At 33.7% G+C, this 22,097-nt stretch overlaps 3 protein-coding genes across 3 annotated transcripts; 2 read left to right on the forward strand and 1 right to left on the reverse strand.

Moving 5' to 3' along the window:
- The first annotated feature begins 262 nt into the window (after window positions 1–262).
- On the forward strand, window positions 263–8,390 carry LOC138347750 (uncharacterized). Its single transcript, XM_069296059.1, has 3 exons — window positions 263–798; window positions 6,840–6,904; window positions 7,859–8,390. Exons 1-3 carry the CDS (start codon window positions 593–595, stop codon window positions 7,861–7,863), a joined length of 276 nt encoding a protein of 91 aa, XP_069152160.1. The 5' UTR covers window positions 263–592; the 3' UTR covers window positions 7,864–8,390.
- A 1,486-nt stretch (window positions 8,391–9,876) lies between these two features.
- Window positions 9,877–14,123, forward strand: LOC101256163 (uncharacterized). The gene is made up of 4 exons (XM_004234804.5): window positions 9,877–9,965; window positions 10,056–10,176; window positions 13,316–13,388; window positions 13,755–14,123. The coding sequence occupies exons 1-4, from the start codon at window positions 9,941–9,943 to the stop codon at window positions 14,001–14,003; spliced, it is 468 nt and encodes a 155-aa protein (XP_004234852.1). The 5' UTR covers window positions 9,877–9,940; the 3' UTR covers window positions 14,004–14,123.
- A 1,821-nt stretch (window positions 14,124–15,944) lies between these two features.
- On the reverse strand, window positions 15,945–18,202 carry LOC101251068 (glucan endo-1,3-beta-glucosidase 8-like). Its single transcript, XM_004234726.5, has 2 exons — window positions 17,763–18,202; window positions 15,945–17,350 (listed from the first exon to the last, which is right to left on the reverse strand). The coding sequence occupies exons 1-2, from the start codon at window positions 18,098–18,100 to the stop codon at window positions 16,180–16,182; spliced, it is 1,509 nt and encodes a 502-aa protein (XP_004234774.1). The 5' UTR covers window positions 18,101–18,202; the 3' UTR covers window positions 15,945–16,179.
- Between the last annotated feature and the right edge of the window lie 3,895 nt (window positions 18,203–22,097).

Genomic DNA, 22,097 nt, shown 5'->3' on the forward strand with positions numbered 1-22,097 from the left:
CTAAACTGAGCAACCTCAATACCTAGAAAATACTTCAGTCTGTCGAGGTCTTTAGTTCGAAAATGCTGAATGAAAGAAATGTTGCTTTAAATTAATGATACCACCTTGATCATTGTCGGTGTACCGGTTCATCAATATACACCATCAAATAAATACACAAATTTGGAGCAGAATGTTGATAAAAATATGGTGCATCTTGTTTTTTTGCCGAATTACTATCCTAATTTTGTTTGTCTAAAAGCTTACTCTTATAATGGAAATACAGAAAAAATGAAAGGCTGAAAAAACATGAGGAAATTTGATATGGGTTTAGACTTTAGACTGCTTATAATTTAGGCAACATGACAAAAGACAAGGACAGAATCACTGTTGATTTTATTAAAAAATGCTTTAGGGAAATGAGAACTATTTGAACTCAAAAACAGTGCTTTGTTGAGCTGAAGCAAGAGATCTATGATACCGGCAAAAATGTCACACCTATACATCATATATCTATTAGAACTCTTGCAGTGTTTAATATTATATGCTTTAGCTTTTTACATGGGTTTTCTCATGATAACGGTTAGTGGACATTGATTTTTCTTAACTATATATGACTTGCCATCTGAAATTTCTTGTAGAACTGCCGTATCCAGTCGCTTTTAATATCTTCCTGCAGCTTCTTTTTAATGCTGGATTTGAAGAATTGTCTGCTAGAGATCTGAGGCTGACATCAGCTCTGAATACTGATTATCTTCTTACTTTGCCAATATCTGTTGACTGGAAGAGTGCATCTCAGTCCAGCGCCATATTATTCAGGTTCGTGTAGATAATTTTTCTGAAATAGAAGAGGAAAGCGGAACTCTTATTCAAATTAGTTGTTACAGTATACAAAAGGGAACCTTATATAGGAGCTTTTGGCTGTACAAAGTCTGAAAATTATTCATATTTTTTTATCCAATTAATATCTTAACTTTCAAATAATCCACAATAATATTTTACATAATAGTCTTAATGATATTCCTTTGACTTCTTCCTCATCCACACCCCCTCAAGGTGGTAAGCAATTTGGGTTTCACTCTCCAAAGTGGAATGAGACGTTAACGGTACCCTAAACGTTCCAACTTGCACCAAGAAAACTTTGATTTTGGTGAGGAAACAGGCCACCTTTCCCATGTATCTGAACAAAAACAATAGCATATCTGGTATAGTACCACAAAGTCGGGTATAGGGAGAGTAGAGTGTACGTAGACCTGATCTCTACCTTGCTCATGTGTCTCAATTCATTAATTTATTTTATGAAAAGAATAGATTTTGAAAGTGTGGTACAAATGTAAATCTTCTGTTTTTGGTTGAAAAATTCAGAATAACAAGCGGCCCTTTATGGCCAAACATTCCTCTAAACATAATGACAAAAATATAAGCTATTCGCGATGTCAATGAGTACCTCACCCCCAAAACATAACTCGACACTATTTATGGAGCCTCTATGACACTTTAAAAGTAATGTAAATAAAGTTAGGGGCTTAACCCGACTATATAAAAGAATGGAATACTCAATGTGCTCCCAAGATCCAGAATGTGCTCAACAGTAGTGGATGTGAAATAGGATCCTACTCGTATGTGGACCGCCCTGCTACTGACCAATGCCTGAAACTGACAGAAAAGTCAACATTCACAGAGGAAACTCAAAACCAAACTCTAATAAGCAACAGTGTTAAGTGCTTCAGCCCAAAAAGAATTTGGAAGTTTAGTCTCTGAAATCACACATCTAACTCTCTCAACTAAAGTCTTGTTTAATCTAAATAATGTTTGTAACACACAAAATTGTAAGAAATAGAAATAAAATATTAGTGAGGAAAAAGCTACCTCGCGAATAGCTTTTCAAACTCAATATTTTTATTTGTTCTTACTTGCTTGAGTCAATGTTTGTGACATGAACACTTGGGGCATGTCAATTACAAAACCTTGTAAGAAAAACTGATCAACTTAGAAGTTTTGCCTAACTTTGAGTGCAATAAATAAAAATGTTAAGTTTTTGTGGAATCTAAGTATGTTGAGCATTCTTACAAAATTTGTTGAAAGGAATTCTAATCTCTTAGAATTGATTTACACTGACATTTATGATATGAAGTTAACACCATCTCATGGTGGGAAAAAATATTTGTTACTTTTATTGAGAATTTCATTAGAAATGACTATGTCTGTTTGCTAAATGGTAAGGATGAAGCAATAGAAATGTCTAGACAATGTAATATCGAAGTTGAAAATCAGTGTGAAAAAATATATAAGAAGTGATAAGACTGGAGAGTATAAATCTCATTGTGCAGAACTATGTTTGAAAAGTGAAATATCAAACTACTGCCATATTCACCTCAATCTAATTAAAAACCGAACGTTGGAAGAAATGATGGATGCATTATTTATATGTTTGGGTTTACACAAAACTTGTGTGGAGGAACTATCCTTACAGCAAAAGGGATCAACAAAAAGTTTTGTCCTTTTAGAAAGAAAGCGATTTTGTTTGATCAGAATACAATCTTTTCCATATGACAAATGGAAAGAAAGGAAATCCAACTTGAAATATTTCAAAGTGTGGGGTATCTAGTCAAAGTCCAAAATCCTATTACTAAAAGAATTAAAATTGGACCTATGATTGTGGAATGTAAAATTAGACTTGAGTAGTCTAGAGAAGGGTGTAAAAGCCTAGGAAATGAAAAGGATAATGTACTTAATAAAGAGATTCAGAGGCTTAGTAAAATGTTAAAGGACATTTACTTCCTTCGAATATGATTTTGTAACATTTTCTGTGTCTTCTGTAGACTCATCCTTTGGAAAGATGGTGTCAATAAACAATATTGAAAGTTAATTGATCTTCTTCAAGAAAATAAACCTTTGGGTTCAAAATGAATCTTTAGAAGGAAAAATAACCGTTGATGGAACTGTTGAAAAATATAAAGCAAGATTTTGTGTCAAAGGCATTAGAAAAAAAAATAAGATTTTGATCTTGTCGATATATATACTCGTTAGTAATTAGAATTACATCCATTCGGATGCAAAAATTATTACTGTGGTATATGACCTCCAAATTCATCAAATGAATGTGAAAAGAACTTTCTTAAATGTAGAATTGGAGGAAGAAATTTACATGGAACAACTCGAAGGTTTTGTGGTACATGGTAAATAAAAGAAAGTATGTGAACTTGTTAAGTCACATTATGGAAGCACCAAAATAATGACATAATTCAATCAAACCTTGTCCGCAAATGGATTGAAGAATGATGGAAGTGATAAATGTGTTCACATTAAAATCATAAGGTCATTGTTTGTTTGTATATTGATGATATGTTGATCATCAATAGAGACATTAATGACATAAATGCTACTAAACATATGCTATAAAGCAACTGGAATGAAAATTATTGGAGTTGCTAATGCGATCTTAGATATAAGAATTCGTAGAACTCCATAATGTTTAGCATTTTCACGGTCTCATTGCATTGAAATGTACTTAACTAGTTCAAATATTTGAATGTCAATATTGTCAAGTATCCAATAAATGTGAGCTTTGCATTTCAAAAGAGTAAAAACAAACGTGACTCACAATTGGATTGTGCAAGATTTTTGGGAAGCATGATGTCCATATAGTGTGTGCGATCACATATAGCATTTGCTATTTTAAACTGAGTCCGTTCAGAAGTGATCCCAAATAAATTCATTAGATGACAATAAATAGAGTTTGGAGTATTTAAAATAATACTTAAAACTATGTCTTGCATTATAACAATATCCCACAATATTGAAAGATATAGTGATGCAAATTAAATCATCGGAAGAATGAAGTAAAATTCACGAGTGGATATGTATTTACTATTGGTAGAGGAGCAGCCTCTTAGAAATAATTCAAAAGAGACATGTATCGCTAGCTCTACAATGATCTTTGAGCTAGGTGCTCTAGTTAAGATCGGTGAATAAGTTAAAAGACTCCGGAATTTCTCGATAGATATTCTATTTTGGCCCAAACCATTGGCATTAGTATGCATACACTTTGACAGTCAAGATGCAATAGGTAGGGCATGGAGCATGACGTATAACGAAAAGTCTCGTCATATACGACATAGACATGATACTGTTAGAAAACTACTCTCTAGTGGAATTTCAGAATTGACTATGTAAAGTCAAAGGATAATGTGTCGGATCCACTTACAAAAAGACCTAACTAGAGAGAAAGTTAAAAGATCATCTAAGGGAATGAATTTACGGCTTAGGACAAGTCATCATGGCGGTAACTCTATCTAGCATACTGGAGATTCCAAGAGCTAGATTCAAGGAGAAAAACAAAGTTGTGAATGACGGTTCGGTATTGTCAATAAACTCAATCCATTCTCATGATGAAGACAATGCTCAGGGACAAGGATACAACATTAAGGCTTGTTAATGAGTTAATAAAGCTTAATAGTTTTAATGATTTGCTAAGTTTGGCAGAGTTGACCAAATAGTGTATCTACGCGATAACACGGTTAGAATCACCTATGTGAGTGTGAAGTGTAAGCCGCTTCAAAGATGATGATTGTCAAAAGCCCATCTCTCTATACACTCATGAAACCAGAAGGTGTTCATGGCTAAAACAACACAACCGTAAGAACCATAAATGGTAAAGGATTAATTGTGTGACATATGGTTGTCTAGGTATACACCAAAGTTCGACGGTTCAAAGATATCGCATCTACCGATTGACCGAGTATATCCGACATATGTTCACTACGGAAAGTCCAAGGGGAAACCTACTTATCCAGATGCAATTAATTCTTGCTTGTAAAGTACACATACTTGTCCATTTCTTTTTCTTCGAGCCATCCCCCATTCATGCGGGGGATTGATGGATTTTAAAAAGGTGTGAATGGAAAATGAAGAGTTGCGACTTTTATGAAGAGTTGTGACTTTTATGAAATGTTGCGACTTTTATGAAAAGTTGTGACTTTTATGAAAAGTTGCGACTATTATGAAAAGTTATGACTTTTGTGGAAAGTTGTGACTTTTATGAAAGGTGACAACCTTTCTGAAAGATTGTGACTTTTCCAAAGATTTGAGACCTTTCCGGTAAGGCACAATAAGAACTTTTTCGCACTATCCTTTGTTTTCTATAAATTGAGGGATTTCCTCTCATTTTAAATAGAACTTATGGACTTCTTCTTCAACTACTAAATCTAGTATTTTAAGTGTACTTTACTGCCGTTGAGTGGTTCGCTGACACCAGAGTATTTGGTATCTATACTCTGGTGATTGAGATCATTTAACCCTGGGAGGTCATATTCCAAATCAAACCTCGGATACTAGAGGGGAATAATTTCCTCAAGGGGACACTGTGAATTCACTGGACTTGATCTTTTTCCTATTAAAAATTTTCTAGATTCTGGTACGTGTTTTACAAACTTTAGATTTGTGAATTAATTTCAGTTCTTCTATTCTTTTGTTCTTCACTGGTTCATTAAACTTGGTAACTTCTGCAAAGTTTGTTGGAATCAGTAAGATTTTTTAGACACATATTAACAACAATTCTTTTTTAACAAAAATATTTCATATATTTTTTTTAAATCTGTTTCTGATTCTAGTTTCGCTACTAGTTTTAATTTTCTAGTTGTGAAAATGTTCTTAAACTTTGTTCTGTTACAAAGATGTTAATTGTTTTTGTTCTAAGTATGTTTGAAATACAAGATGAAAAACACATGAAACCTTGAAATCTAATTAAGTCTTCTTCCTACTCTTAGTGGGAGCTTGAATTGGATCTAGAATCCCTGAGGGGTTGCCTGTCCTACAGGAATGAAAGAAATTAAGAAGAGCTTCCTAATATGGTGGTTTCAAGTGCTGTGATCGCTTCTTGGATAATGCATATGTATTAGTGGTGTTCTCTGTTTTCTCGCGATTTTGTTTTTCATTCTTGTGATGTCAATATTTTAAGCCTAATTGAATTTCTGGATTCCATCACTTCCTTTAATTGTCATAGCCGCTAAGGATTTTTACAGACACCATTATGTGAAAAAGGAAGTATTGCACTGTTGAATGCCTTGAATCGGACCCGCTACAAACAGAAAGGACGGGGGTCTCGCTGCCCGGTCAGCGAGTCAGGGGGTCCAGGGGGGCGACGCACCCCCTGGCCTGGGGGTCCGGGGGGCGGAGACGCCCCCGGCCCGACGGTATACAATGTTGTTGTATTGGGCCCTTAATTTTCTGTTGATTCTGTATGTTGGGCCCAAGCCTGTTAGGGCGTAGCTTAGCACTATATATAGACGCTATGGGAAACCCTATTCTGTAATTCTGTTTTTGCCTCTCCATAATAAAACTGCTCCCTCTCTTCCTGTGGACGTAGCCAATTTATTGGTGAACCACGTAAATCTGTTATCTTGTTTTTCGCGTTTATATTTTCTCGTATTATCTCAAATTCCGCACAACATGCACCTCAGGTGCACTTTGGCTCGATTGATCTTCTTCTCTTCTAGTTACATGATTATTTAGGTGTACATGAATTACACTATGATAGGAGAACATGGTGATAGGATGAAGTGTCAGGTTATGAATTCGGTTGTCACTTCTTAAAAAACTCTGAAGGTTATGAAGAAAGTTGGCAGATAAAAGTTTTGTTTACACTTGAAGAATATGATTAAGCAGTTAGTAGGTGCATTGATGCTTCCCACTTATCACAAGTAATCCAAATGCTTGTAGCTCCTTAGCTTTACATGTGAAAGGCCTTGAAGGTGTAGGCACGTGCTTGTAATTATCACTTAAGCAAAGATTACCAATTGGTTACAAACTTCTGTTGAATTTAACGATCTGAGGTCTTGTTAAAAATAATTTGATTGCAGGAAAGTTGTGCTAGAAGTATCGGAGCCAGATGTGAGAAGTTTATTTATGATCTATTGGAGAAAAGGTAACTTGGTGATTTATTTATTTTGTAGTTGTATTTTGGCAGCATAGCCTTGGTGACCCTTATACTTTTCCGGTTTGTCATCCCGACCCCTCAACTACACAGTTTTATTTAAACACGTACGTGTCCAGAACTGAGAAGTAGTATTTTAAGTCCCTTGGATCATTGACGAAGCTTGTGTAGCATTTGGTTTGCTGGGTTGTATAAACTGTGCAGTTACGCACGCTTAAAAGCCCGTGAAAGTAATATTTTGGCGGAAAAAGTATTAAAATCAGAAACAAATAATAATAAAAGAAAAAGAAGAAATTCCGCAAATCCTCCCATATTCTTCTTCTTTCTCTCCCCACCACCACTAAACAGCCTTCCACTTAATTTTTCCTATTCATCCTCTCCTGATTCACAAAGAAAAAAGATCACAAATAAAGGCAATAGGACAAATCAAAGTGACCGTCACACTGTCAACATGTAAAGATATTGAATGATGGTTGTCTATTAGCCTCGGTGATGAAAACCCCTCTGGCGTGTTCCTCCAATCCTGTGTTAACTTGAGTGAATTAAATGCTGAGAATTTGTTGTGTGAACAACTGAAGTATGCTTGTATTGTATGGATCTCTCTTAACTTGGAATGAGCTTGTTTCCTAAGATATTGTACAGACGGGGGAAGAACGAAATGCAGGGGATTTCCTAGAATAAGTTTTAATTTTATTCTTAAAATTTTTGTTTTCATACTTCAATATTTTTTTAATTTGGCAAGTGACGTGGATCCGATGTGTTGATAATGTCAGCACAAGTGAGGGGCATTCATTCTCGGACAGAATTAAAACATTAGTTTTAAACAAGTACACGTGTTTGAATGAAACTTTGTGCAGTAGAGGAGGATCGGGATGACATACTGGAATAAATACAAGGTCTCCCGTATCTATTTTTCCATCTCGACACTGATGCATTTATGTGCAGGTTAAAATGCCTGTAGACAAAGCCAGAAGTACTTTGGTGAGGCTGGGTATTGTAAGGCAGGATTGTTTAAATGGGAACACTGAACTGCAGGCAGTCCCTTGCTTCAAGGCACATGAGATTCTTAAACAACACTGGAATAGCTTGCTCGGCTAAGTTCAACGCATACGTACAAAGTTGTACAATTTTAGCTTCTAATTCTCAAAGAGTTCAATGAGCGAAGGTTACAGAAAGTTGCTATCTGTAAAATTAAGTATATATTTGGCATTTTGGATGCAATAAGAGATGGTGTACTTGTACTACAATTAGAAAGAATGAATTGGACCCAAAGAGGCTAATAATGTCTTTAGAAGAATTGATTTTGCCCTGATAATTGGATCTGTCATTTACTCAGTTGGCAAGCAAGACTCGATGTTTATAGATTTAATGCGTGTAAGTATTCTTGTATGGTCCTTATTTTGAAGAGCTATAGACATGAATTTTAGGTCATATAAACAAAAAAATAAGATTTTTAGAATGTTATCAAGAAAGAAAAACTAAGCCGATCGATAGAAAAAAAGAAATATTAGAAAAGATTGTACTAGATTCAAATTCGTGTGTTTATGATATTTACTTCTTGTTGCTTTGGGTTCATGTGATGGATTTCAGATTAAAAGGCATGTGGCTTTCTTTCATAGGTGTGTTTGGTACGAAGAATAATATTTTTTAATTTTCTCATATTTGGTTGGTTTGAATTTTTTGGATAATGTTTTCCAAATCATTTTTTTAAAGGAAATTGACTTTCCTTAAGATGTACGGAAAATCATACCAAAATCTCTTTGAACCTGACACCTTAATTTTTTGTCCTAACTTATGTTTTGGGTATTGAATCCGGATGTTAATTCTGAATTCGACTTCACCATTCAAGAACCAACTCTTGAGTTCCAGATTGAGTCGCTGCTACACCAAAACTAGGTGCAAAGAACCAACCAGACTGACCTAGTGGATAAATCAGAAATACAAAAACAAAAACAGCAATTGGACCAGAGAGCAGTAGGAAGCGAATGAAAGTGAGCTTGTTCTCGAATCAGCGCACTAGGAATTGAAGATTGAAGATGATTTCCGACAAGCGCACATTCATAGGCTGTTAGCAGGATAAGTCGAGTATCTCGAGTTAGGATTAGGTCGAATTTAAGATTGGATGACGGGGTCAGGTCTCGAATTATGTGTTGGGATGGGGTTTTGAGTCAGTTTTTGGGTTGAATCTCGAAGGTCGGGTCTTATATCAGGTGTTGAATTTGGATTTTGAATTGGGTCGGATGTCAGGGACGAATGGCGAAGTTGGATCTCATCTCGAAAGTTTGGTCTCGATTTGCGATCGAATTCGGGTGTCGGGATCATATTTGAGTTCAAATGCTGGGTCTTGGGTCGAGAGTCAGGGTTAGGTCCTTAGTTGGGTCTTCGGGTTGTGTTTCGATTCAGGTCATGGTTAGGGTTGGGTCCCACTTCGATTATCGGGTCTCTTGTCAGGAGTAGGGGTAATCACAAATTGGTTGTTAGGGTTGGGTGCCAATCAATTATCAGAGTTGATTTTCAGGTCATAAACTATTGTCCTAAAAAGTATTTTTCTACTCTTTAGCAAAAAAATAGAAGATATTTTGTAAAAAGAAATCTTTTTCATTCACCAATTATATACTAGAAAATATTTTTCAATCACCAAACAAACATGAGAAAATAAATTAGAAACCAAACATACTCTTAATTGGACTTGGAAAAAGAAATTAGTAGATTCTTCTTTGAGGCAAAATTAAAGTTATAGTCCATTCATTCAAGTTGAAATAAAGTATTTAGGCATGCATAGTCTTTTGGTTGTCTCAAATGTTAGAGTAACGATGAAACATTCCTTCCTTGGCTACCAAAAGTCATATGTATCAATTTGTACATAGAAAAGTGTCTTGAGTGTTTTTGCTTCATGCTCAAGATATACTCCTCCTCCTTTTCAAGTCTCATTTTACATTAATAGATAATTTGAGGTAATGTGTATATATAAGTCTTTGTTCTTTATCATTTCATCTTCACTTTTGTCTTATCTAAGATTTGCATATCATGGGACAATCCCTCGAGAAATTTGGTCTATCTTCTTTCTCTCTATGTTGCACACCTCATTTCTTTTCATGTCTATTTTTGTACTTAATATTTTTGCTTTTTTTTTTTTTTGCAGCAAATGGTGAGCAGAGTGATAATATTGGTCCAATAATAGACAATTGCTACTTGACTCATTTTAACAACACTGAGAAATGGAACTTAGCACAATTTTGCCGTGCAGTCTGCCAAACAGTTGAGTAAGTGTAATCTTAGCTTCCATATTATTAAGCTTTAATCTATCAACATTATATATATGATAGTAACACATTGTGTCAATAGATGTGTGGGACAGTGTTAAAGTTATATATACATACATATATATATATATAATTTTTGATACATTTGTCATGATCTTTCAATTTGTTGAAGCACTTATTAATTTCCAACTCTCGCTGATGCACTTTTTCATCAACCTTCAATTATTGCAACACATTTTCTTTTACATTCCAATCTTATTTTCGCACTTTAATCATCATCAACTTAGAGGTCAAAATGGGTTTGGCCCGCGAGGTTGGCCCAACCCAACTCTTGAAATAAATGGGTTTGGGTTTAAAATTTTTGGCCCATTTATAACGAAGCTTTTTAGCCCGCCCCATTTGCCCCGTTGGCCTCGTAGGCCCAACCCGCAAGCCTATGAGGCCGGCTAGCCCGTGGTCTATTAATTCTTTAAAATATTTTATATATATTTTTAATAGTGTTTTATTTGAAAAGATTTTATGAATAAATATTTTAAAAATTAAAAACTCAAGTATTTTGCAATATCATTTTGCATGGTGAATTGTAAATGAAGATGAACTTCTTAAGGAAATAATATCACATATTGATTCAAATGTGATCGATGGTGAAAGTAGAAGCGGAGTTGTAAAACATTAATTAATGAGTCATGTAATATCTAGAAATTTAGATTTGTTAAGTATTTAGACTGCCTTGGTGTTGCTGGAGATCTTTTAAACTAGCTAGTTTTTTGTCGGAGAAATGATGGAATGATCAACATTTATCCGCTAAATTTTACGTAGGCTATATGTGTTTTTGTAAGTATTCATTTAAGTGTATGATTCATACATGTATTTTTGTAAGTATTCACTGAAGTGTGTGATTAATAAATGAATTTTTGTATGAATTAATGTCGTGTTCATAGACGTAAACATTTTATACTATTTCTAAGAGAGTAATATTATTCATTTTTTGGTTGAAGAGCCAACCCGTCCCCCACTTAGGGCTGGATTGGGTCGCTATTTTATTGGCCCTTTATTTAAAAGGATCAGTCCGCCCCAATTTATTTAACTCTCTAGCCCATTAGAATTGGGCTGAATTGGATTGGGTCAAACACATTTTGACACGTATATGTCATCAACATAGAATATAATTTTGCTGATTCACTTGTAATTAACTTTAAAGTCGTTTGCCCACTTTTGAAGTGCCCTTCCATTTCATCAAGTGAAAGGACTACCTTTTAAGTTTAAATCTAATAAATTACTATAAGAATAGGTCTTTATATAATTTTGGAGGGTAAGCCACCAAACTTTTCTTCTCAATTGAGAACAACATTAAAGTCACTTGCAAGCATTGTGGAATGCACTACCTCAAAACTCCAATCTAGAAAGTGCATCACATTTGGCATACAATACACTAGGATAAGTTTTGTTCTACTACTCTTGTTGAGCAGTTTTTGCCAAAATCTCTTGCATCAATTTCTGACTAGTGACCTCTGTGGCTTTAGTAGTCGCTTTTAAGGTCTCCATGGAAACTCTTAACAATACTATCATACAAAAATTTGTCTGAAAATGCTTTTATTGATGTGTCTTGTCTACTCCACACTCTAGACCTTCTATGGCATCATTTACCTCCTCTGTTTGTATTGTAATATAATGAATACAACTTTCTTCATTCTTTTAACTTCTTCTAATCCGCTCTATAGTTTGAAATAATGATGTATTCTTTCACTTAGTAATAATTTTAAGTCAAATACACTACTCCATATTTCATTTGATTTGATACCATATACATTATGAAATACAAATACAAAGGGAGAACGACAAGCAAGAGAGTCAAAATTAATACTACTACATGTATCCTTAATATCAAATACATTTTCAAATAATGATACACAGGGAGAGAGTCAATATATTCCAAATATATGTAAATCACGCTTAGATATTATATATATGAAAATAAATTACACTTAATTTGATTCGCATGTATTCAAGATACATGCATATGAGCAGTGACAAAGCTATGATTTCAACTAAGGGAGTTCTGAAGAGGCAAACATGCAAAAATTATAGGGCAGAAGAGATAGACTAACTTAACCTGCTAAATTTAAATTAACTAGGTTGGTCATTTTAGAAAAAAAGAATAATCAATAAGTCCAATTTAATTAGTTTTTATCTCTTTAGAATAGTGTTGAAAAGTGAAAGAAATTCCATGAAATCAAAGAAAGAAACTTCAATTCAATATATATTGTTAAAAGGATTTCTTGATTTTTAATTCAATAAAATTTAATCTATCTTATTTCTTCAAAATATTTTTTTACCTCAATTTCAAGTTTAATAATAATATTTTCATCATTGTAAAAGAATTTCTTCAAGTTAATACATAAAAAAGTGTTATTTAGAAACAAAATGAACAATGAAAATGAAAATAAGAAGACTAAATTCAAAAGAATATACCTAAAAAATTAAACAAAGACAAATTAAGAGAATATATAAAATAAAATAAAATAAAATTGCAGAACACGGGGTTTGAATTTTGAATTTGACTTTGTGTATATGGTACTGTAATTTGTTCTCAAGTATTTTCATAATTAAAAATCTCTAGATCTGAAACGACTAATCTCATTCGAATCTTGTTGAATTTATTTTCCTTCCATTAATGTTTTTATTTGATTTATTTGCAAACATATGTAATTATTAGTAATACATTAAACACGAGGTTAAATTGATGTATATATCCTAAATCTTATAACAAATTCAACTATAGGTAATCAGATTCTGTATATGAGTGAGTAATATATATGTATTCAATAAAGTAAATATGGTACATAAGATGATTTCAAAGAGTAGAATGAAGGCACATAATTAAACTCTAAACTATTGAAATTTTTTCATTTTTTAAAAATGCCACCTATAATTTTCCAAAGGCTCAATTTAATTTACAAATACAATTTTTATTATACAGGGAGGATAATGTGTTTCATGTCATTAGAGCCTACAAATTTAATGGACATTACAATTGTGTGTTATAAACTTCATTTTATTTTTGCTTTAATCTAATCTCAACTGAAAAATAAATTTAAATGTGTTTTATATCCATGTTATAATATTGTTTGGGTGGCAGAGATATCAACAAAAAGTTAGGGTGCACACAGTTAAGGGTGCCAGAAATTGCCACACTTGAGCGACTTCACCAAGTAAGCATGCAAATCACACTTTTATCTTACAATTAACAATAATTATGTTTTTTCATACATAAACTATACTAATCTTTCCTTCTTCTCATTTTATGTGAGATAATTTGACTTGACACGAAATTTAAAAAAGAAAAGAAGATTTTTAAAACTTGCAATCCAAAATGAATGATAGTTAGAAACTTGTGTGGCTATAAATCATTTAATTAAGAGAATATATATATATATATTTTATAGTTAAATTGTTACTTAATGTGTCATTCATTTTTACTGACTAAAAAGGAAGATAAGTCACATAGAGAAAGTAGAAATTTATTTAGTAACAAAAATAGTTGTTCATCTCTTAAAGATATTTTAATTAATTTTCAGGAATATGAGATATGCAGCGGAAAATCATTGAAAAGGGAAGAGTATCACAAAATGCTTGTAGAAATCATTCGTGAGACAAAAATTACAGGGTTGGGAGCCAAAGATGTATTATTGTACTTGTTTGGTGTCCCATTTATTACATTATTCATCAAGCAAAGTGTTATTCCACAAGCCATCCCTAATTACATCTTTGTTCCTGCTGTCACTTCAGCAACTGTTTTTCTTCTAGCCAAACTCCATATGATTTAAATATCTTTTTATCATAAAAATCTTACTTGTCTTTTATTCCATCATGATATTTTAATTGTGAAATGTATATATTTTTGTGTATACTATATATGTGATCATTTTTATATGGTTTCTAAGCAACTAACATGAATCAACTACTACCCAATCACCAATTTCAACTAATTAACATGTATTCACAGTCTCGAGCTCAATTTAAACGACAAGAAGCCATAGCCTACCTCGAAGCAGACCACACACGCTCCAAAATCATAATTCTGGAGCTTTACCCTTTTGGACAACATTCGAAAATTACCACACTATCAAAAATAGAATCACAACGTCTATAGGGACATTTTGACATCAAAAGCACAACAATTGGAGCCGGACCCAAAATTGAGTCAAAAACGAAAAAATGGGAGTTAATATCTCATAGGTCACTCAACTTTGACTAGTTTACTTAGAAAGTCACTCAATTTTGTTTTATCGCTCGAAAATCACTCAACTATTGATATTTTATTTTGAAAATCACTCAATTAATGATATTTTACTTAAAAAGTCATCCAATTAATTTCAATAATTTCTTCATTAAATTTTGCTGAAATACAATTTCATTTTAAACTAATTTTAAAAAAATGTGCAATTTAACTATTTATTGAATATTAACTATTGAAATATATATATTTTTTAAAATAATAAAAAATCGCTATTGTGCATATTTTTTACTACCCCTTTTAATTTAGTAAAAGATTGCTATTTAAAACGTATAGTCCAATTGACAAATTAAAATATAAACTTACACAGTAGCGATTAAGAGAAAAAATTGTTTTTCTATTCTCGCAAATGTTTTACTGGAAGTCTGGAAATAAACATGCTAAAAAAATGTTATTGTTCGTTTTTCAAAAAAAAAAATTGTAATTCAATATTTAAAGAGGGTCAATAAATAAGAAAATAAAAATAAATATCTTATTAATTCTTAGAAAACAATTTTAAATAAAATTAGATTTTAACAAAATAAATTATTGAAATTTGTTGGGTGACGTTCTAAGGAAAATATCAATAGTTCAGTGACTTTCTAAGTAAAACACTAATAGTTGAGTGATTTTTGAGTTATAGAGTAAAGTTGAGTGAAAGTATGCAAAGTTAAGTAACCATATGAGATATTATCTCCGAAAAATGGGATTGGCGTGAGAAATTCCCAAATTGACTCCGTCAGTACACTAATTGAGCTTACTGAACTTGTTTCACGAAATTGGCCACAATTCAAGCTCGGAAAGCTAGCAATTTAACTCCATTAGAGGTCAAGGGAGCAAGAAAAACTCCATTAGTGGTTAAAGGAGTAAGACTACAAGAACTAATAACCTCTAAAATGAACCAAGGGTTTCTCGATAAAAGTGAGTCTCACATCCAAACTCTGTTTTAAGTCAAATTCCATAAAGGGGCTCGGGATCCGCACCAAGGGTCCTTTTAAACCAAACTGTTTCGAAGTTAACTGAATCATCATAATTTATGAAACCGTCTTCCTAAACTTTTGACCTCTCATTCAAGTTCAAAAGCTCCAAAATACCGAGACTTGCACCAAATCCAAATGAATGACAAGGTAACTGAACGGTCAATCCCAGCAAGTCATAAATTACTTGGGATCGCTATAGAAACGCTCTTAATATGGAAAGAAGGTAATAACATAGAAATGACCTAGAGGGTTATATTACCCTAACTCAATATTTGTCTCAATTGTTGTAGAAATAATGAAGTTCACAAACCAAGGCTTCAGCAACAACCCTCCTATTGAAGCTGTCAGATTGGGCCTCTATCAGTACATACAACATGAAATATGCCTTCCTCAAATTAAAGCTCGCGTTTGCTTCTAACTAATTTGGTCCAACACTTGTAATACCAAGTGTTTCTTGATATAATTTCCCATCGAAAACATTAATCCTATGATATCATACCAATTCATCGACATTTACAAGTCGTAAATATACTTTCCTTACCCCTTTTTATATATATATATGTATAGTGTTACACTGTACGCATACAATAAAAAGATGATCAGTGTGCTTTCCGATCCGAAGGCAACATCTCATCATCCATACAGTTTATTTGAAAAAACATTAACATTTAAATATCGACTCTCCACAAAAATAAGAATCCCTGAAGGGTAGAATAAAAAATTATCAAGTAACAAAATATGATTCATCTACATGAAAAATATTGAAACAAGAAAAGAGATTCCCATGGCTAAAAATGTTGGAGTTGAAGGAGAAGTTGATGATGATGGTGAAGGAGCCTTAGCGTCTGAGTGATCGGAAGAAGGAAGAGGGGAAGGAGAAGGAGAAATAGAAGTAAGTGACTTGAAGCCAATGGTGAAATTGCAAGTCCCTTGTGATGGATCCTTTGTGGTTACTGTTGCCTTGCCTTCAAAATTACAACTATCATCTTTTTGTTGGCTGTTTTGGAAATAGGCATTCACGGCGTATGAAGCCTTGGCAGCGTCATTAAGGTTTTGGCAAGATGATCCATTAGTAAGAGGTGTACAATCTGCACGGTCACAAGCATATGTCATAACATCTGTAAAGTTCTTAACATCCGGCTTGATCACACACCATTTTTTGGAGAGTTTTTCTACATTTGGCACGGGCACAAGATTCTTTTTATTTCCATGTAGATCAAGAGGGAACTTTGGCGTTCCATCGTCATAGTAAAGTCCCCAATGTGTCTCAAAGTTTCCTGGGAGTGTGCTCTTCCTATCCTCATCAAATAAGGCAAATATGTACGCCTCAACATTTCCAGGGCGACGTGGGCTACCTTTTCCTTTAGCAAGATATGATACAAATCCTTTATAAAACTTTTCAGCCAATGTCACATTAGCATAATTGTTTCCATCTGTAGGCCATCCCATTTCTCCTACCATAATGGTCATGTTGCCATACCCAGCACCAGCCAGAGCAGCTGCACAAGTGTCAAGATTGGCATCAAAGCAGTTGGTGTATTCAACACCATCTTTGTCCTTAAGAGGATTGCTCACGCCATCAAAGAAGGCATAGTCAAAAGGGAAGGCACCATTTCCATAGAAAAGACTAAGAAAAGGATAAATATTGACCATGAAAGGAGCTTTATTCTTGTTCAACACCTTAAGAATATAGTTGAGTGGATCAACAATGTCAGCGCGAAAAAATCCCCCAGAAGGGACAGGATTATAGCTTGGTGACAAGTAAACATCAGCATTTAGAGGTACAGTTGCCTTAGTGGTGTCACCAAGTCCAGCATCATTCAGTGCATTTTGGATATTCTCTAATGCTGGCCCTGTAACATTTGTCAATGTATCCTTGTAATCTCTCAAGAATGGCTCATTACCAACACCTACAAGTCTGCACCAATTATAAATACATTATTTATGAATCATGTTTAACGATAAACATAACAGATAGATAAATGTGTCATTTAACTTGGTTTCAACTTGCATTTATGTCGTTCAATTTTGGGTGTACACTTAAAACTTGCGTCCTATGTGTATTATGCCACGTAGGACATATGTGTTTACTTATTTAATTTTATACAAATTTAAATGCCTAGTTATGCACATTTAAAGTTGGAGGGCGAATAGCTGACATCTGTTGAAGACGTGAAACAGGTTGAACAACCTGGTCCAATCAACGTGTTGGACAGAGTTAGAGTCACTCTAGGTTTTGGTCACTTATATCGACTAGGCTGCTACTTCTTGTACAAGATGAAGTTGACAAATGAGACAAATGATGAATGAAGCTAAAACGATGCACTTACGTGATATTAACTCCTTTAGGAGACTTAGGCTCATAACGTGTGACGTTTTCTTTAACCCATTTCTTGGCAACATCAGGATTAACCAAATCCTTGAGGAGTTGATTTGAGATACCAATCATGACCTCAATGCCAGTTCCAGCCAAGGCATTCAAAATGGTCTCATCATTATTGAAAAGCTTCACCTTCTTAATCCCATTTTCTTGCAACATTTTGACTACATCTTTAGGAGGCAACTTGTGGGAGGAGATGTCACCCCAATTAACCCCAAGTCCTTCTACATTATGCCCTAAACACACCAACAACGTCACCATGAAAACATTAACCAAAAGCTTTTCCATTTTATCTTTTTTTGGGGTTTATTTTTTTATTTTTTTGGGTTTTTCCAGCTGGCAGGAAGGAAAGGGGATATGAATTCTTAGACACCTGCCAATGCAAACAAAAACAATGGAGATGAATTAATAGATGAAAATAAAGTGCCTACAATATTATAGGGGCATTGAATTAACCAGTCGTTACATTAGAGGCTTAAATAGTGTCAAAGATTAAGGAATGGCATTGCTTATAATTAGGACAGTTTGAAAACATGAGAAAGTAAAACACAAAATGATAATATTCTTAGTTACTCTAAAAATTACAACCACGAGTATTTTAGTTGTCTTTTAATAATAAAATATGATATACGATGGCGTTTTACTGTGGTGATTTAATACGTGTAGTTTTTAATTTCTTATCATTGATATGGGTTTCTTTTCCTATTTTGTCCACATGTATAGTTTTAGCACACACTTTATAAAAATCATTTATACCATTAATTGAGAGGGGTTTGCAAAATTAATTTATATAAAGCTACTCATAGGAAATGTATTGTTCATGATAACGCCTATGATAAACCCCCTAGTAGGTAAATATCTAACTACAAGCGATAAGTTAAAAACAAACATACAGTTAGCGCGATAATTAAAAAAAGGGACACATACCATAGATGTTTATATATAGCAATACAAAATATATAGAAATGCCTCGAAAGTGATCAAAAAAGACAAAACAACATACAAGAACCAAACCCAGACCTTGTGCCACCAATACAAGAATATCTAAGTACTGTTTGGTTTTATTTGCCCTAAATATCTTATCATAAATAGGTTTTCCTTTTAGGAAAATGTTTTGGATTGAGTAATCTTTTTTCTGGTAGGAAAAAGTTTAGGACTCTATAAATAGAGGAATATTCCTTCTAACTTAATCAGCATTCACAATGTAGTCTTAAGGGCTTTGAGAGTTTTGGTTAGGGGGAGAATTTATCGGTCACAAGCTTGATATGTTATCACTTGTGTGAACCTCCCATGTATTCCGAGTGAATTTGGTTGAGGTTGTTTCCCTCTGTATTTGTACTCTCATATTTATAGTGAATTGCTCATCTCCTTTGTGAACGTAGGTCGATTGATCGAATCACGTTAAATCTTTGTGTCTTTTAATATATTTCTCGTTGTGTTCTTACTCGTGGTCTTTCGAGGTTTACATTGCTAGCTTCCGGATTTACACATGCTTATTTTCGGTCCTAACAAGTGGTATCAGAGCCATATTCAATGATGGAGTCAGGTTTAGTGGTTTGATAATCGATGATTGAACCAGGTTAGAAGGAGGTGTTCATCTTGACGGGTGTAGTTCTAGCCGCAACCTTTTTAACAGTAATGAAGATTTTGTTGGAGAAATTGTTTCAGAGGTGTTCTCTGTGTTGTGACATAAATTTTGTATAGGAGATTATGGAGAGAAGAAGCAAGTTATTGAAGATCAAGTCAAGAAGGTGGACAAATTTATTTTGTCAGAAATTCATGCCAAGGGAGAGACTTGTTGAGTTTTATTTGCCCTAAATTTCTTACCATAAATAGGTTTTCCTTTTAGGAAAAGGTTTTGGATTGACTAATCCTTTATCTGGTAGGAAAAGGTTTAGGACTCTATAGGAATGTTCCTTTTAACTTAATCAGCATTCACAATATAGTCTTAAGGGGTTTGATAGTTTTGGTTAGGGGGAGAATTTATGGGTCACAAACTTGATACGTTATCATTTGTGTGAACCTCCCATGTATTCCGAGTGAATTTGGTTGAGGTTGTTTTCCTCTGTATTTGTACTGTCATATTTATAGTGCATTGCTCATCTCCTTTGTGGACGTAGGTAGATTGACCAAACCACGTTAAATCTTTGTGTCTTTTGATATATTTCTCATTTTCTTCGACTTTAAGTGAAGTAACTTTTGACAGGCTTCCTACCTGCCACACTTCTACAAAACTCATGATTGTCTACGATGAGTTCTTTCCACTTATATCTATGAGTATCTAACATGACTTCATCATAATCTTCAGGTTCTCCCATGTCAATCAAGAGGATATATTCATTAGGAGAATAACGTGTTGAGCTTCGCTTTTCTTTAGTAGATCTTCTACAAGAGGTTTCTGGATCATTCGAAGTGGTTATCGAACCATGAGTTGGTTGATTATCAACCACAACATCATAAGTAGAAACATTTATATGTTCTACACTCTGATTATTATCTGGATCATTACCTTGGGTTCCCTCATGTGCAGAAGATGTATCAATAATAGGAATTGGATCAACATCAACTAAGCTCTTATCAATATGAGAATCTAGTTTCTCAGTCTTGTCAATATCTTCAATAGTTTTATCTTCAAAGAACACAACAACACGACTTCTAATGAGTTTCCTATCAATTGGATCATAAAAACGATATCCATACTCATCTTGACCATAACCAACGAAGATACATTGCTTAGTTTTAACATCCTATTTTGACCTCTCATCTTTTGGAACATGCACACAAGCTTTACACCCAAACACTTTCAAGTTATCATAAGAAACATCCTGATCAAATCTGTTTGGAACAACGCCATCCAAAGCAACAACAGGATACAAATTGATAACATAAGCAACAGTGTTAAGTGCTTTAGCCCAAAAAGAATTTGGAAGTTTAGTCTCTGAAATCACACATCTGACTCTCTCAACTAAAGTCTTGTTCATCCCCTCTGCTAAACCATTTAATTGAGGAGTCTTTGGAGGAGTCTTCTGATGACGAATTCCTTGCAATTTGCAGTAGTTATCAAAGGAACCAATATACTCACCACCATTATCAGTGCGAATACATTTTAATTTCTTTCCCGTTTGTCTCTCAAATAAGGATTGAAACTATTTAAACACATCAAGCACTTGATCTTTGGATTTTAAAAGATATACCCAAATCTTGCGAGAATGATCATCAATGAAAGTATCAAAGTAAAGGACCACACAAATCTGAGTGTACTAGCTCCAATAGCTCAGACTTTCTTGAAGGAGGATGACTTTGAAAAGAAACTCTTTTCTGTTTCCCTCCTAAGCAATGAACGCATCTTTTCACCTTTGTTTGTTTCATACCAGCAAGCAAATTCTTCTTAGCCAAACAGGTGATCCCCCTCTCGCTCATATGACTAAGCCTCTTATGCCACAATTCTGATAAAGTCTCGCTCTCCACCAAATTTATAGAGTCACCAAGAATTGATCCTTGTGTCACGTATAAATTTAAATGTTTTCTTCCTCAAGTTAAAATCAGTGAGCCTTTGGTGAGCTTCCATTGGTCATATGACAAATCATTATGATAGCCACCATCATCAAGTTGTCCTACAAAGATCAAATTTAAGGGAATGTGTGGAGCATGCTTGACATTTTGAAGGACAAACTGTAACGACTCTTTTGGTCGTTTTGAGTACTAAAACTTTTTATTTCATAAATATTTTTCCGATAAATTTTAAATGGGTGTTTTGGACTATTAATATTTATAACTATGAAATTAATGGGATAGTTTTACTGATTTACTTAGTTAGTGGTTAAGAAAATAATAGTGAAATAAATAATGGGTCACTTTCACCACTCTTATAATTAGTTATATAATATTTAGGAGGAAATATTTTGTGGAAGGGAAATAAGGGTTTAGCCAAGAAAAACCATATCCGCAGCAGTCACGAAGCAGTTGTTCCATCAGGTAATCAAATTTAGAGTCGGATTTTGAATGTATTAGCATGATTGTGTTAGTATTATTATTTTTATTATAATATTTTAATTGGAAAAGAGGGATATTCAATAAACGCTAGAAAAATTAGTGGGGCCGTATTGGGTTGTACAAAAACTGCTTGTGAACATTATTATTAATATTGTTATGTTCTTGATAGGAAGGAAAAGGAATATATATATATATATATATATATATATATATATATATATTAGTACTATGTTGTTGTGAAGAGAGATGGGGCGTACATTTTAATATATGTGTTACTATTTTAAACAAATTT

This window comes from Solanum lycopersicum, chromosome 3 (genome assembly GCF_036512215.1).
Source record: "Solanum lycopersicum chromosome 3, SLM_r2.1".
Lineage (NCBI taxonomy): Eukaryota > Viridiplantae > Streptophyta > Magnoliopsida > Solanales > Solanaceae > Solanum > Solanum lycopersicum.